The 15,927-nt window shown below is 40.4% G+C and overlaps 1 protein-coding gene across 9 annotated transcripts in view; it reads right to left on the bottom strand.

Annotated features, from left to right (window-relative positions):
- The window catches only part of cdc42bpaa (CDC42 binding protein kinase alpha (DMPK-like) a), a 55,401-nt gene that overhangs the window by 9,742 nt on the left and 29,732 nt on the right, over window positions 1–15,927 (bottom strand). For 8 of the 9 annotated variants that reach the window (XM_049464108.1, XM_049464111.1, XM_022672976.2 and 5 more), the window contains 24 exons: window positions 15,636–15,884; window positions 15,440–15,519; window positions 11,899–12,059; window positions 11,611–11,733; window positions 11,345–11,478; window positions 11,013–11,255; window positions 10,791–10,901; window positions 10,456–10,703; window positions 10,110–10,215; window positions 6,915–7,039; window positions 4,644–4,749; window positions 4,355–4,503; window positions 4,081–4,172; window positions 3,900–3,976; window positions 3,638–3,676; window positions 2,429–2,548; window positions 2,273–2,347; window positions 2,060–2,165; window positions 1,815–1,951; window positions 1,522–1,661; window positions 1,323–1,404; window positions 964–1,183; window positions 722–784; window positions 39–632 (listed from right to left, as the gene is read on the bottom strand). In XM_049464108.1, coding sequence (XP_049320065.1) covers window positions 39–632; window positions 722–784; window positions 964–1,183; window positions 1,323–1,404; window positions 1,522–1,661; window positions 1,815–1,951; window positions 2,060–2,165; window positions 2,273–2,347; window positions 2,429–2,548; window positions 3,638–3,676; window positions 3,900–3,976; window positions 4,081–4,172; window positions 4,355–4,503; window positions 4,644–4,749; window positions 6,915–7,039; window positions 10,110–10,215; window positions 10,456–10,703; window positions 10,791–10,901; window positions 11,013–11,255; window positions 11,345–11,478; window positions 11,611–11,733; window positions 11,899–12,059; window positions 15,440–15,519; window positions 15,636–15,884 — 3,580 coding nt within the window. The remainder of the gene's footprint in view (window positions 1–38; window positions 633–721; window positions 785–963; window positions 1,184–1,322; window positions 1,405–1,521; window positions 1,662–1,814; window positions 1,952–2,059; window positions 2,166–2,272; window positions 2,348–2,428; window positions 2,549–3,637; window positions 3,677–3,899; window positions 3,977–4,080; window positions 4,173–4,354; window positions 4,504–4,643; window positions 4,750–6,914; window positions 7,040–10,109; window positions 10,216–10,455; window positions 10,704–10,790; window positions 10,902–11,012; window positions 11,256–11,344; window positions 11,479–11,610; window positions 11,734–11,898; window positions 12,060–15,439; window positions 15,520–15,635; window positions 15,885–15,927) is intronic. The other variant, XM_049464109.1, reaches the window with a different exon arrangement.

Here is a 15,927-nt window from a genome sequence, read left to right as displayed (position 1 = left end):
AGCTGAACTGATGAGAGCTCAGGATGCACAGCACTTACAACACGCAGTTGGCACAGCTGGCCACATTAGCTCCTGCTGGCGTGAGCGCCGCCCTTGGCAGTCCACGTAAACTCCAATACTGCTGAAGCACAATAGCAGCTCTTTACTAGAGATTTCCACAGCACACAGTGCATCCAGACCCAGCTGCCCAATGAAGGCCAGGGTGTGGTCCTCTGGATGGAGCAGGTTTGCGGGAGGCCCGTCCCCCTGAAGGTTATAGCGCAAGAATCCAGCCTGGTAACCAACACACAGCTTATCTCCCTGCAGGTACATCCACTGCACCACTCCGGGAACCTGCAGCTCTTTTAACCTCCGGTGCCGTGTTTTAGACTTGTTCAGCTCATAGCATATGACCTGTCTCTTCATGGCCACACACAGGCAGGTGAGAGCTCCATGTCGTATTGTGCCGGAGACCAGAGTCTGACAGCCCTTAGTCTCGGGCAACTTGTAGAAATCTGTGTCTCGGTCATCCAGGGCCGCCATGGGAAAGAGACGCACGTGACGGTTACGTCCAGAGATCACAGCCAGTAACTGCTCAGAGGGGATTAGGTCGATGTGGTGGATCTTTTTACTATCCCCAACCTTAATGATCTCTGTAGTTGAGAAGAGAGGTAATTTGCAGTTTAGCTGTATAGTATTATGACACAGACATAATGTAGCACAGATTTAACATATGATTTACCATCTTTGGTGACGTGGATAACATAGAGCCCTTCTTCATTGCCCAGGGCTATTCTCTCATGATCTATAATTAATAACAAAAAAAACATCAAAAAAGAAACAAATACATATTTATGATTAGAAAAATTCTTGGCACTGTGGACTTTTTAGAATAAACTTCATATGGTGATGTTTCTTCCGTACTACAGAATTGTGAAGATATTAAGAAGATCAGTGTTCTGACTACTGTCAGTCAAGCGTTACCTATAATAGCAGCAGACTGGGTGGTTTTGATGAGAGGCAGAGTGCTGTCGTAAGCTTCTTTAGGCACATAGACAAAGCGCTCTTTCAGTTTGTTCTTCTTCAGGAGACGATGCAGCTCATTCAGCACAGTCACCCACTTATTCTTCTCCTGATCACTTTCAGCCAGAACCAGGATGGAGCACTTCTTATTGCCAGAGGCAGAGAGCTGAGACGCAGTGACCTAGAGCGGAGATACTGCAATTCAGCACCCAACAAAACAGGAGCCAAAGGACTAGGCAAGGTCTTAGCTAAAACCAAAATAACTAACAGTACCCAACTGTTTTGAAAATAATGTATATATAAATCCTAATAAAACTCACCCTGAAAATACAGGGAATGTCCTTCCTGTTGGCATGGATGACATCAGATGCTAATACTGAGCTGACTGAAAAATCTTCATCCCTGCAAAGACAAAACTTCAGCCGTAAATAAAAGTGGCATTGAGCAGCAACAATTAGATCAGATAACAAATTACATCAGATCTTTTCGAAATTTGATTTGTTTTCACTGATGACTGACCTCATGTCGATAACCTGGCTAACGACTACACTGGGCTGAGCTGCCTTTCCCTCTGCCAGGTCGTAGAGAAAAAGCTTAAAGTCACACACAACAGCATGAGCCTTCTGCCAGCCCTTCTTCACCCCTGCGGGCTTTGGTACCTGAAAGGAGGTAACAGAACAAGGCACAGAGAGATCATTTTATGTCACATGTCTTTAAATATATCATTTTACAAGATGGAACTAGACAGTTAATTGATAAATGGACAAGAAAAAAAGAAAATATAACATTTTGGACTACAGCTAGCTCTTTACCCTGACTTGGCCCTCATAAACCGTTCCAATACCCTTTTGAGGATCAATACCCAGGGGCCCTTTCATTTGGTCTTGGGGGATAGGGCACACTGCAGGAGCTTTGTCTGCACATGTCACGTGACATGAGAAGTTACAGACTGAAAGAAAAGAAAGGGAAAACATAAGCAGGAGCCTTATTCCAAACCATACAATATACTTGAACATTTCAACTCCATTTAACTCCAGTTAACCATAATGTTCCTAACCTTCACACGTGCAGCCCTGTCGAATGAGTCCCACCATCAGAGAGGTGCACTGGTTACATTTAGTGGGAGTGTTGAAAGACTTTACAACAAACTGGTGAGCTTTAGGCTGCAAGAAAAAAGGTCAAACAAAAGTTAATGTCTGCCTTGTACGTTGACCTTACTCATTCACATGACTAAAAACACATCTTACTCCAAAACTTAGAACCTCCATACCTTAGGTGTGGTGCTGCTGTATCCCCCAGATTGCATAGTAGGAGTCTGTGTGCCTCTCTGTGGATGATCCACCACCTGTAACAGAAAGGCAGAAGGTTATTACCTCAAAACACAATCCTCTCCACACAAATTACTTATGGTTGGTCTGAAGGTCACCTCAAGGGGCTCCATGTCGCTGGTGTTGGAAGGAGAGTGAGAGCGGGACATCAGCTGGGACTTTCGGTCCTCATCCCTGGAAGGTGTGTTGGAAAGACTGAAGTTATCGATGGAGTCAATCTAGAGGAGCAAACGACAGATCCGGATCAGACACAATGGAAAAATCTAAACCTTTAAAAAGGTACATTAGGTCTTTACAGTTTCCAAGGATTGAAAAGCCAAATACTTTAGACATTCATCAGCAATGCATGCTTACACAGTATATATTAAAACAAGCACTGTACAAGAATGAACAGTGTGATGTGTGAATGCAGTTACAAACAGTTAATAGTAAAAAATAGAAGAAACCCGCATTCCTAGTTCTTTCAGGTCAAAGACAAAATTGGAGTTGCACAAGACACTGTAAATGGCACAGAATATTAAAACGATGTTTACAGCAAAAATATCCTGTCTGTTAAAGGTTTTACACGATATCTCAGGTTCTCAACTGAATACATGCAGCAGTGAAACAAATTAAATTGCTAGACCTCACAACTCCCAAAGCAGGGCTTAATGAAATACAAAGGTTTAATGATAGTAAAAAGACTTGTGTGTTACATAGAAGAAACCCCAGTTTCAAAGCAGCATTATGTAGTGAGAACTGTCATTTTTTTGCTTCGAGCCTCCCCCTACAGACTGGAAGAGGAATTTACACTTTGATGCGCCACATTCAGACACCTTATTTAAAAATGCATTTTATAGTACTGGAAGAAACAGATTGTCCCTAAAAGTGAAAGAAAAGTGTGGACTGACGTATAGAGTAACATTACCGGATTTCACAAAAATGCTTTCCTGTCCGAACAGCAACAATATTGGCGCTACTCTCCCTATTACAGGTTATTAGACCTGAAATCAATGTGACATTAAATCTGTAATTTTTTTATGGTACAAATGCTACATAATGCTGCTTTAATTGAACATAAACAGAAGTGATAGTGACAGTACTAATGAATGAGCAACACAATATATTCCCCAATAGTGAACAAATCCATGTGATTTTCCTGTTACTGCCAGTCCAGTCCCATGCAAACCAAGGATGCAAAAACATGCATCAAATCCACACAATGCACCAAGAGAAAACTGTCAGTGAAAATGAACCAAAGAGAATGGAATGAAAATGTCAATCCAATGCTGCATCCAATACACCACCACAAAAAAGGGAGAGCTTACACGTCTGCCTTTGCTGGCTGGGCCACAGGCAGGAGATCGCTTCAGTAAAAAGATGGAGAGCACATATCACAATCACAGAGAGGAACTACATACAGCATAAATCTGCATGATGACTACTGCATATCTATAAATATTAAAGAAGTACAACATAAAAAATCCAGTAAAAGGAGATGACCCATACATGTATAGAGGAAAAACCTGTTAGAACAAAAATGAAGATAAAATGTTTGATAATAACATCTAACCGTTTCTTAGTACTCACATCAAACTGATCTAGGGCAGAGGTTGGAGCATTGAGGAATGCAAGGAAAGAGTTCTGGGAATCTTGATGCTTCACACCTGTAACATAAAGGATATAGCTTTATAAAATATACAGAAATTGAAAGTCAAAAAAATATATTCAGAGAGGATGAAAGCCAAACTATGAAAGGATAGTGAAGTACCCCTAGACGTCCGCAAATCATCCATATCTCGTTTAAGTCCATCAATCTCCCCCTGCAGGTTCTGGTTCTTCTTTTCAGATTCTTGGAGTTTGCTGAGGGACCAGAAATAACCATTAATGTAATCTCTATGCACCCTGAAATTTACACTTTTAAAAAATAGAAGCATATAGTGTGTATTGCACTGCAGTTAAACGCTACTCACTGTCAAAAGAAGTACATTTACAAAGCAGCAAGTATTTTAATCCAGAGTTCTGAACTGCAAAGAATGCCTTACCACTCAGTGGCCATGTTTGACGCCTTGACTTTGTTGAGCTCATCCTGAATGGTTTGTTTAGCTCTAATCTCCGCATCAAGTGCAGATTGCAGTTCCAGACGGGCAGACATGTCCAACTTGGCCAAGCGTCGCATCTTCCAAGGCATGTCCTACCATAGCAAAAAAACAATGCACCATATAACAACTATGGAGGAAAACTCTTTATAGGTCATAAAATATTTTTAAAATAATTTATTTAATTTTAAATAAATTATTGTGCAAGATGCCCAAGATTAAGGCTCTATCCTACCGTAGAGCGTGCCCCAAGGCTAGTGTTCCTGAGGCCTTCCAACTCTTCAGTCATCTTGGTGGCCAGAGCCTGAAGGTAGCCACGTGCATCCTTCTCATCACTCACCCTGCAGAGCATAGTTTCAAAATTGCATTACCATTCATTATCACTAGATGGCATTGTGAATCTACACAGCCTGCACAATGCCCCTGATTTAGCAGGAAGGATTATCAAACTGCTTACCAGTGTTGGGAAGGTTACTTTTAAAATGTAATCCCTTACAGATTACTGATTACATCACTCAAAATGTAATTTGTAACGTAATCAGTTACATTACTTCAAGTGAGTAACGTAATCTGATTACTTTGGATTACTTACAATATTGTCATTTTTTAAGCCTGAATGAATGTAGCAACCACATACTGCAAATTATCATTTTATTTTTCTTTCCAGTTAACAAATAGATAAACAAATAAAACAGCCTTTTCAATCACTCTATAAAAATACTTATGAAACCATTTCATCAAACAATTTTATAAAACACTTCTATAAATTGATGATAAAACAATTTAAAACCAAACAATGTAACAACAACTGTAAGCTATCTACTTGCAGGTTTGCCACCAGTGTTAATTTTGACAACAAATTTTGATTTAGTCTTAGTCATAGTTTTGTGACGAAAATAGCATTTAGTTTTAGTCACAATTCAGTAATTTAGTCGACTTAGTTTTAGTCAACTTAATGTCATAAGAATATAGTCTACTAAAATTACAGTAAATTTAGTCTAGACTAAAATGTAAAGGGTGTAAATGTAAATGCTTTTTTCATCAGTTCCCTTGAATTATTAACTATACACGTATACGAAATGAAACGTTTAATAACCAATTGAGTAATATTGTTAATGTTTGAATGTGAAATATATTTATATATGATTTAATGTATATTATTATTATTATTATTATAGGTGTGTGACTATATATATTTTACATTTAAAATTTTGCTCTAGAAATCAGGTCATAAAACATCTGAATAGTTAAATTATAGTTTAAACAGAGCTGTAGATGCAAAAACAGCTTTTAAATGATCTAGTTTTATCTCCAGCAGTAACCCAGCACACCTACTGGAGCTACAGTCTATAAATGAGATCAAAAACACACCTTCACACACTGTCCTGTAGAGATGCTCTCAGGATGTACTGAGAGACTTCATGAGTTAAAGTGAGAAACTTATGAGAAAGTGCTGTAAGGAACTTTACACAGACTTTTGGGTTCATAGATTCACTTATTTTATTGTTTTATTTTGGATATATTATTGAGTTTCTTTCTGACCTGTTCCTGATTTAACACTAGCTATATCTTTCCCACTGTGAGACTAAACAGATGATCTGATCTTAATGAGTGAGTTCTGTATCAGTTCTGTGTTTTAGTGCACTGCCGAGTTAAACACCCCATCAGCTCATGAAATAACATCAGCATTAAAACGCGGATCTCTGCATGGAGATCTGTGTGACTCTGGTCTGCAGAAGCTGAAAGATTAGTGGTGTTTTTACCGGAGATTGAGTCGCTCCACACGGTTTACACGTTATCTTGTTTTTTTGCGACGTCAAAGGAGAAATATATCGCCCCTCTCTCTCTCTCTCCCTGCTGAACACTGTCGAGTTAACTTCCAGTCGAGCTCCGTAAGTATCGACAGGTTAATTCCCGGGTTTGTAACTGAGCGCGCAGCGCTACTGCAGGAAAAACAGGTACTGATTGGATGAGTACCCCGCTTGTCCCGCCTCTCCACCTTCGCTAAAGTAGCAGTGATTGGATCTCTTCCTAACTGGTCACTACCTTTCACAGAACTAAATCAGTTCTGATTGGATTTCGTCCCTGCCAAACATTTTCGTCTCGTTTTTATTCGTTGACCAAAATGTCAATTAATTTCGTCTCGTTGTGTGTGCGCAGCCGCTGTCTGCCCCTCCTCCCTGTGTGTGTGTGTGTGCAGCGAGATGGGACGAGGGGCAGACAGTTCCCTTTCATATCAGAGCGATTTCACCGCAAAATGTTATTTGCGTTTTGTCAGTGTTGGAAGAGCAAAAAAATAGGAAAGTACCGCAATGTAATCCTTTAATTTTAGCAGAGTAACTGTAATCTGATTACCATTTATTGAAGCAGTAACTGTAACGGATTACAGTTACTTATAATTTGTAATCTGATTACGTAACGCCGTTACATGTAATCCGTTACTTCCCAACACTGCTGCTTACACATACTTTCCAGCTTTATGTTAATGTATCTTTGTGTCACTCACCACTGGATGATCTCTGTGATTTGGGCCTCCCAGTGGGCCACACTCTCTTTCTTATCAGCCAGCTCCCTCATTTCCTCCTCCAGCTGCTTGTTACTGCAGCTCAGCTTTTCATACGAGGCTGTCAACTGGAAACATACAAACGACAGAAGAGCGAAGAGATGACCATTACACTTCCTCAAAAATATGTTTAGCACTTTATTAGTAACCTAATTCTAAATAATGGCAATATCATTGTAACATCACTAGGATACATACTACAAATGTGTACAGGGTGAGTCAAACGTCTAAGACTTAAGACTTAAGTCTTATTTTAGAAACAAAAGGGAAAAGTAGATATCTAAATTTTATGGCACGTAATGGGTAAGGGGCCTATCTTTTAGGCTATGTCTGGAACATGATCGCCATCTTGTCCTAGAACTTATGACCATCAGCTTGTTTCTACATTCAATATTCAATCCATCTTCTTTTACCTTCACCTAACATATAGGAGCACTTCCTAGTTCCATATTTACAAACTATAGTCCATCTGTTCTCGACATACTTTATACCATCCATTAAAGGTTAGGACCCCACAAGTTCACCACAGAGCAGGTAATATATTAGAATGGTGGATGGTGGAACATTCTTATGACTGCAGTGACACTGACCCCTGACATGGGTGTGGTGGTGGTGCTGTTGTGTTTTGCTCTGGTATGAGAAGATCAGACAAAGCAGTGCTGCTAGAGTTTTTAAACACTTGGGTCACTGCTGGATTAAGAATAGTCCACCAACCAGAAATAGCCAGCTATCAGTGTCTTGTGGGCAGCATTCTGTGACCACTGATGAAGCACTAGAGGATGACCAACACTAACTGTACAGCTGTTTTGGTCCTGTGGGGTCCTGAGCATTGAAGAACCGATGAAGGAAAAGGCTAACAAAGTATGCAAAGAAACAAATGGACTGCAGTCTGTAATTACAGATCTACAAAGTGCTCATATATGCTTAATGAAGTTAATAAAGTGGACAGAGAGCATAGAAAAATGATGGTTCTGATGTGTGTGTGTGTATATATATATATATAGACTGCCTTTAACAGTTCTAATGCAGTCCTTTTGAGTCAGCAAAACTCAGTGACCTCATAGAGGAACGGCTCAATACATTCAGAACCTTGGCAGGCATATAGTCTACAGATACCATTAAGTTCATTTCAACAGTGTCCCCAAGACAGCCAGCAGTACTGAACTAACCGCATGACCCTGCTAAGTGTAAAGCTGAAGGTACTTCACAAAGAAACATTCACACATCTCAATCTCAGGGAAGGGGTAGGGCCTGCCAACATCAACCTCCATTCTATTACCTTTATGTAAGAGATTCATAAATCCTGTTTAAGCACCCATGTGGAGCACTAGTGCTCATTTCCTAAAGCAGTACCATGTCAGAATAAGTCCCTGGACACAGTAAATAATCCAGAAATAACACATCCAGTTCAGAGAACTGAATCCAGATACTACAGACAGAGACAGAGAGAAACAACCACAGTAATGTACCGCTCTCTCACAGGGCAGGAGGTGAACACAGCAGCTTACAAAGCCTCTGCGACACTGATACTTGCTCCCCTAAACCCCTGATCTCTACCAGCCGTGCTCTCATTCATAAACATGAGTCTGTGGAGACACGGTTCTGCCTATCTGCTGTAAACACGTCTGTTAGCTGGCCGCGGGGACTGAGGAATTCAGGGGATTCTGTGTTTACTTCAAGGGCCTGTGAGGTTTTCCACCACACTGTGATTATGGACAAATTATTCCAAACATTTCATGTTTTAAGTGTCCTCTGACAGATGCTTTGAACCCCTGTAGCGGTTCTGAACATAGAAGACTGTTCGTGTTTTTCAGATTTCAGCATTTCTTAGCATATTTATTGGGCTTACACAAGCTACTGACCGACTTTCCAAGAACATGCTGGCAAGTACACATCTTTTATCAAAACAAAAAGAGGGGCACCATTTCAGTATTACTCCACCAAATCCTCTATTAGAACATTTCTCAAGTATTTCAAACAGATCAGACGATATATCTGCACTTTTCAGTCATTTAAAAAGAAATTCTCACCAGAAACAATTGCCAATACTTCTACAGGAACCCACATTCCTTCAGAACAATTTTCCTTACTTCCCCTTCCATCCTAAGGCTATATAACCCTGTCCAAAGACCCACCTCCCATTATTTTGTGTGTGTGCAAAGGGCCACACCACTTATCTGAGACTGAAACACACTGTTTGATTTGAGAGACAAGCTAAGATGAGCAATGAGAGCATGCAAAAATGTAGCTGGGGTGGGAGCTGTAAGAGGACACCATTTATAGGAGCTAATAAGGCAGCACACTCTGCACCGGCTCTCTCACTGCCTTTGATCTCCTGCTGCTACAGCAGCCAGGATTCCAGACGCCATGCAGTCCTCTCAAGAGAGAACACACAGACTATCTTGCAGGGTACTGTCTCTACATAGCTTTACACGTGTTACTCTAAGTATTTTGACTGTCTGCAACATCTAGAAAGTGAAATGATGCTTATGTTGGATTTCCGTAACTAAAAAAAGAGTATTTAGTATTATCTGACTGGTCTCCTACAGGCAAGCACACTAATCGCGCTTAGGAATGCTCTAAAAATTTGGAAACATAATTCTTAATGCAGGTGCACATACCAGGTCCCACCGCGCACAGCAACACGTGCTGGCATTCAAATACTTGATTCAAAGTGTTCAATTCCTCTGCACGACAGTGCATGCCATGCAGTATTTTCATTATTACATTAAATTCCAACCAAAATGAAACCACAAAAATCTATAACAGATCAGCTGTGACTTGAATATTTTATGAAATGCATGTAATCAAGTATTTAAAAGACACTTCACAATAAGAAGGCTGGCTATAATCTGTAAAACATCACATCTTGCTCAGAAGAAACTCCTTGAAAAACCTTGGGTGTGATGGATGAAGAGAAGATTTTCAAAGATCTGAACCTATTAGATTTTAAATAATCAAGTCTACATTAAATATAGCCATAATGGCCTAATTTCCCTGGTTCAAAATGATCACATCTAATTGCCTTGAAGTTCCAAATGTATTTATTCTTGAGTAATTACAAGCTTGTAGTATGAGAGATAAGGGATTAAAACAGGAACATTTAGATTAAAAAGAAATTAAGACAGAGATGCTCACGTTGTCTAATTCACTGGAGAGTTTCTTGTTCTCCTCAGTCAGCAGGATTCGCTCCCTCTCATACTTCTGCTTGTAGTCTGTCTCAAACTCTTCTCGTTCCGTTTGACTGTGGGAGGATCGAACAATTGTTATAAAACATTTATTATTATTATTTTTTTTTTTAGAAAAGTTTTTGAAGGTACTGCAGAATAGCTGCACAGTTGAAGTGGATTCCACTTTTAAATAGTTGATTGGCTGTTGCTACACAGTTGCTATGTTGCCTGTATTACAGAGTTAAAAAATGGTCACACAAAAAGCCTTCACATGACCAAGAGCACTCTGGGTTGTAATATTACAGGACCTGTACCTTTCTCTGCGAGTCTTATCCAGCTTGTCCTTCAGCATCATGACCTCTTTCTTCAGAGAGACCTGCTGGGCTTCAGCATCACGCAGTTCCTTCCTAAGATTCTTCAGCTCGTTGGCGTGCTGCACATCACGGCGAGACAGCTCTTCTTCATAGAACAAGGTCTTCTTCTCCAGGTCTGCACGAAGCTTACTCAGCTCCTGGTGTTGCTCGGAGGCCCCAGCTGCTGGAGAACGACCAACCTGCTTCTGCTACTCCAGTCAACAAACAGTGCAGGATTCAGATTAGATACTCATTCAACACATGTGCTTTAAGTGTGTTTGTTTGTGGTCACATACCTTTACTCCTTCCAGTTCTTCTTCGAGCTGTCTGCTGTACTGTTCACTGCGCTCCCTCAGCTTCTTCTCTTTCTGAGCTTCAGCAGCCCGCTCCTCAGCCTGGGTCTCCATCTGATACACAGGCACACACACACACACACACACACACAGGCTTGCGTTACAATACATTTCTCACAATCCTGCTAAACAGTGGTGTGACACTATCACACACATAATCCCCACCTCTTTTCTTGCCCGTTCTGCCTTGCGAATTTCCAGACGCAGGGCCTCCAGCTTCTGGTTGACTGCATCCATCTCCTCCTCTTTATCCCGGAGCTGGCGTGAGAGACGTTGTTTTTGGGACCGCAGGTCTGTCATCTTCTCACTCATCTCAGAAAACTCATGCATAGCCAGCTTCCTCTGGCTGTCTGCTTCCTTAAGCTCTTTTGCCTGTGCCTTTAGTTTCTCTCCAGATTGTAACAGTTCCTGCACATATAACAGGTGTTTACCTTCACAGTATTTGTGTTATTTTGTATAATGAGGCAAAAAAAAAAAGAAAAACACAATATAAGTACCTTATGTGTGTCTTCTTTTTCCTGCTTTATACTTTTTAACTGTTTTTCTAAAGAACGAATATGTTTGGTGGACTCCTCAAAGTCCCTGTGAGCTGTACTGGCTTGCTCCAAGTGCTGCTCCAACTGGCCAGAGTCTAAGGTGTGAAAAAAATATATATATACAAATAGTTACAGCATTCACAGCAAAAACAAGTACTACAGGAAAACATATACAACATATGCATAATCCATGTGACCTAACCAATATGGCGGAAGCTATAAACTACCTGCAATCTGCTTCCTCAAAGTCTCAATCTCCTCCTTCAGCCCCCGAATTTCAAATTCCCTGTTAGCTGAGCCAGAACCTTCTGCACTGGGGTACTGCAAATTTTGCACAGTCTTAGTGGACTCTGTGGAACAGTGTAAACATAAGTAAAGTAATCGATATAATCGTTATGGTAACAGTAATCGTAATCATTGATAATTTAACTGGAGGTAAACAAAGAGGTTAAAAGCAAGACTGCACACAGCTATCTACATTAACTGATGTGCTTTGATGTGACTGGGTGACAGACCCTGTAGTTTCCGGCTGAGTTCCAGTTTCTCCTGCTCTAGACGGCGAATTCTTCTCTCGTACGCCTCAGTGGCCAAGCTCTCCTCTAAACTCCGCTGCACACAAACATCCATCGGCACAGGAGCTGTAGATTCACGCAGACACCCACGGTCGGACAGAATACTGAAGGAACAGGAACATCAGGGTCAGTGATCAATTAAAAAAATGTTTTAAGAAGAAAACCTCAAAGAAACATGATGATCTTAATGTGATCCTAATACTGACAACTAAAATATTCTATCCCTAGGTCTTTTCAAGACATCCAGCTTAGTTAAACAACAATATCTGTACACAAAGAGCAGATTCAAATATGTCGCCTCTCTGTCAGGCCTGAGCAACCACGCCCCCCCCCTCCGGCACTCTCTGAGAGAGCACTATGCCAATATAAGGACATCCGCTCCTTCAGAGCACACACACACACACGGCTGCTCAGCCCTGATCACAGACTGACTTCAGCTGCGGAGAGCAGCTTAAAAGCACGCTGCTCTCCTCCACTCTTCGCCGAGTAATGGTTACTATCATGGTCTGTGGTTCCCTGCGGTTCCAGCCTGTTAGCTGTCTTACAAAGCGTTCTCTCAGACGATCCTGTCTTCCCGTTTTCCCGGAGTCCCCTTTGCCTAAGTATTTTCTGTTATATTTTCTTATTTTGTTTCTTTGCCCAGTTTGAGTTTTTTAGTCTAGCCGTTTTCCCTAAGCTCTGCTTAGTAGTTTTTTGTTCTAGTTTGTAGCCTAGTTGTCCCGTTTTCCCCGTTGTACCGCGCTACGCGCTGGTCTTATTGTTTTGGCCACTTCCAGGTTTTATTGTTTTGGCCGTTTTCCGTTTCTCCCGTTTTTCAGCTTTTTCTTTACTTTGCCCAGTCCCATTTTATTTGTCAGTTTCTAAGTTTGTTTCTAGTTTTCCCCAGTTAGTTATTGTTGCATGTTCATTGTGTTTTCATTTGTTTTCCATTTTTGAGTTTTATATTATTCCCGTGTTTCTTAATAAACACAACTGCTTCGTATTCCATCCCAGCAGTGTCTCCCTTTTCTCTCTGTCTCTGCCTGATCCCAGTCAGGTATGACACTCTCGCAGCGATTGGATTTCAGTCTGACAAACCAGAGACGCATTTGACTATCAAATGTAAATGCATGTGATTAAAATCTTATCAGGAGATAATTCTGATACTAGTCACAGGAAGTCAATCAAAATCAATTGCGGCATTACAGCAAAGTGAGCAACAGTTTGCAGGTTTTAGTAAGTGGGAGATGAGAGATGGAGGTTTAGCAGTAAAATATATATATATATATATATATATATATATATATATATATATATATATATATATATATATAATATTAGATGTGTACATAATGAAACAATATAATATGTACTATTAATTACCTATGACCTAAACTGAGCTGTATTTTTTAAAAATCACTGCAAGTCAAACATCAATCTTGACTGTGTGTTTACTGTGTACATTTACTGATCTTGACAGAAAAGGTGAAGTAATGACAAGAACAATAAAGGCTAAACATTAGAGGTGTGCCAAAAAATCGATTCACATAAGAATCTTGATTCTCATTTACTACGATTCAGAATCGATTTAAAATGTCCCAAAATCGATTCTGAGGGGCGGGTTTTAGACTGATTTTGGGCTGGGTATTTTTGTTGGACCTGGCAACCCTGGGGATAGGGCTTGTCCCTTCAAACGGAGATCTTCCAGACACACACAGAGCGTAGGTGTTTGAGAATCACCGGTAAGATGGCAGAACAAGCACTATATTACCTTAGATTAACGTGTAGTTTCAATGTTTTATGGCAGAATGCTTCATAACAAGCATAAAAAAGATCGCTAGTAGTTAGTTTCAGTAACTGTTAGCTAGCTAACTAGCTAACTTTCCAGTTCCACCTTAAATAACGCTACAGGTGGCAGCGGGCTGCAGCATTTAAGGCGGAACGGAAAAATAACAATAAGCTAATCAGAGCTAATTTCAGCTCCTCATCACAGAGGAATTAAGGAATGGACAATATGAATTAATTTCTCCACCTCCTGCCCCCTTTCTGAAGAAATACAACGACCTTAAAGTTAACTAGTTAATCAGCAGCTGCTCCTGAACTTTAGCGCTTCACTGCTATCATCACATCAGCCCAGCAGCGTCACCTACACACCACCGCTAGTAGCCTGGTAATAAAGCAGTGTTATTTATTATTTATTTATTGTTCATTAACGTCATTGTGATATCCCAGTGATTTCTCTGTCACTGAGGACCCACATTCCTGCACATTTTATTGTTTTTGTAACACATTACCTGCTCCAGGACCAGTGTATATTATGGAGGGTTTTTTTTCAATAAGATTCATAAGCCAGAAGCAGAAATTTTTATAATTCAAATCGTTTTGAATCAAAAATCGATTTTGAATCGAATCGTGGCCCCCAAAATCGGAATCGAATCGAATCGTGAGATAGTAAACGATTCCCACCCCTACTAAACATGTGCAGAAATAAAAATCATATCGAACATAAGAGTACATATGGAAAAAAACCCAAGCACTTTTTTAATGCCTGTAGATCAATAAGCCTTCAGTCTGTATATAGGGAATGCCTACTCTGCTTTGCACTGTCTAAGCTGGTCAAAATTATGCTCTACAGAGCTACACTGAGACATCTGTGCCTGTTTATCAGCATAGTGCAGCAACAGTGATTTTTCCAAAACATGGAAATATTTAACTTGAAATAACACAGAAAATACCAACTAAAAAACATTAGTTTTTCTGGCAAACAGACCAATCTATAATGTCCGAGGAAAAAAAACACAGAGGCATGGCAATCAAGGTGAAGGGGACTAGGATGAAATGACCTTGTTAGTGTAGATTTCAGAGTAGTTTTTGTAATTAAAAAACAGAACATCAGTGCTATCCCTGCTTCCAATCAGAACTACTTTGTGCTTGTATAAGATGAGCCAGGTGGTCATTTTTGTTCTAAGGTTTCACTCATATGCTTCTTCTGTTGTGGCTTCCATGTTTGGCTTGCTTTTTAGTCTGCAAATTTTAGTCTTAATGTTTACCGCTTGTACACAATATGCAGGCAGGGGGTCTCTGTCTGGTCGCATACAAACTCTACAGAGGTTTGTCTGTGATAAGTATGTGATCTGAACTCGATCTTACCCAGTTATCAGATGTTTTCTGATCAAGTTTAAGCAAAGAGACTTTGCAGGTGCAGTTTAAGTTGGTATATTGCCCCGATAATCACTACAGCTATTAACAAATGCATTCTCTACCATTGTTTCATGTTTAAGTGCACCGAAATTTAAAACTATTCCAGAACACAGGACCTTCTTCCCATATTCACTTTCTAGCCCCAGCCCAGGCAGGTCTGACCAATAAGGTGAGGAATGTTCTCATGTGGTTTGTTGTGATGCATTTTCATATGCTTGAAAGAGGTATTGCAAAAAAGAACAGCAAATTCCTCAGATGGCACAATAAGACAGAAACCCCAGTTAGTTGTGTGCTGAGACCTTACCACTGACTGGTATAGGTGAAGCCTACAAACGGGAGATGGTGTCCAGAGAAGGCTGTTATAGAAGGAGGAGGCATAGTCTCCTGTAGGTAGAAAAATACCTTAATTAGCTAAAACATACAAACACTCAAATACATTCTAAAATTGCAGCTTTATTTTATGTATATATTTGTTTTATACTAATTAAACATAATCCCACCGAGCTCTTGAGACAATCATCCTCAACATCAAAGTTGGAGGTGTCAGAAGGGCTGCTGACTTCAGGGATGTATGGTGCATCGCAGTTGCGGATGTTGTCCCAGTCAATGCCAGTGAAAAAGGGGTGCTGCTTGAAGTCATGGATACCGTTCTGACCTAGCCTGTGCTCCCTGCTGCAAATGAGTCTGCGGATCAGGTCTTTTGCATTCTCAGATACTTCCGTGATTTGGACAGGGAACTGGAACCGCTCCTGAATTGGTGCAAAAACACCATAATAGTGAATGGCCATATCT

This window comes from Astyanax mexicanus, chromosome 14 (assembly GCF_023375975.1).
Source record: "Astyanax mexicanus isolate ESR-SI-001 chromosome 14, AstMex3_surface, whole genome shotgun sequence".
Lineage (NCBI taxonomy): Eukaryota > Metazoa > Chordata > Actinopteri > Characiformes > Acestrorhamphidae > Astyanax > Astyanax mexicanus.
This window is presented reverse-complemented; position numbering and strand designations above follow the sequence as displayed.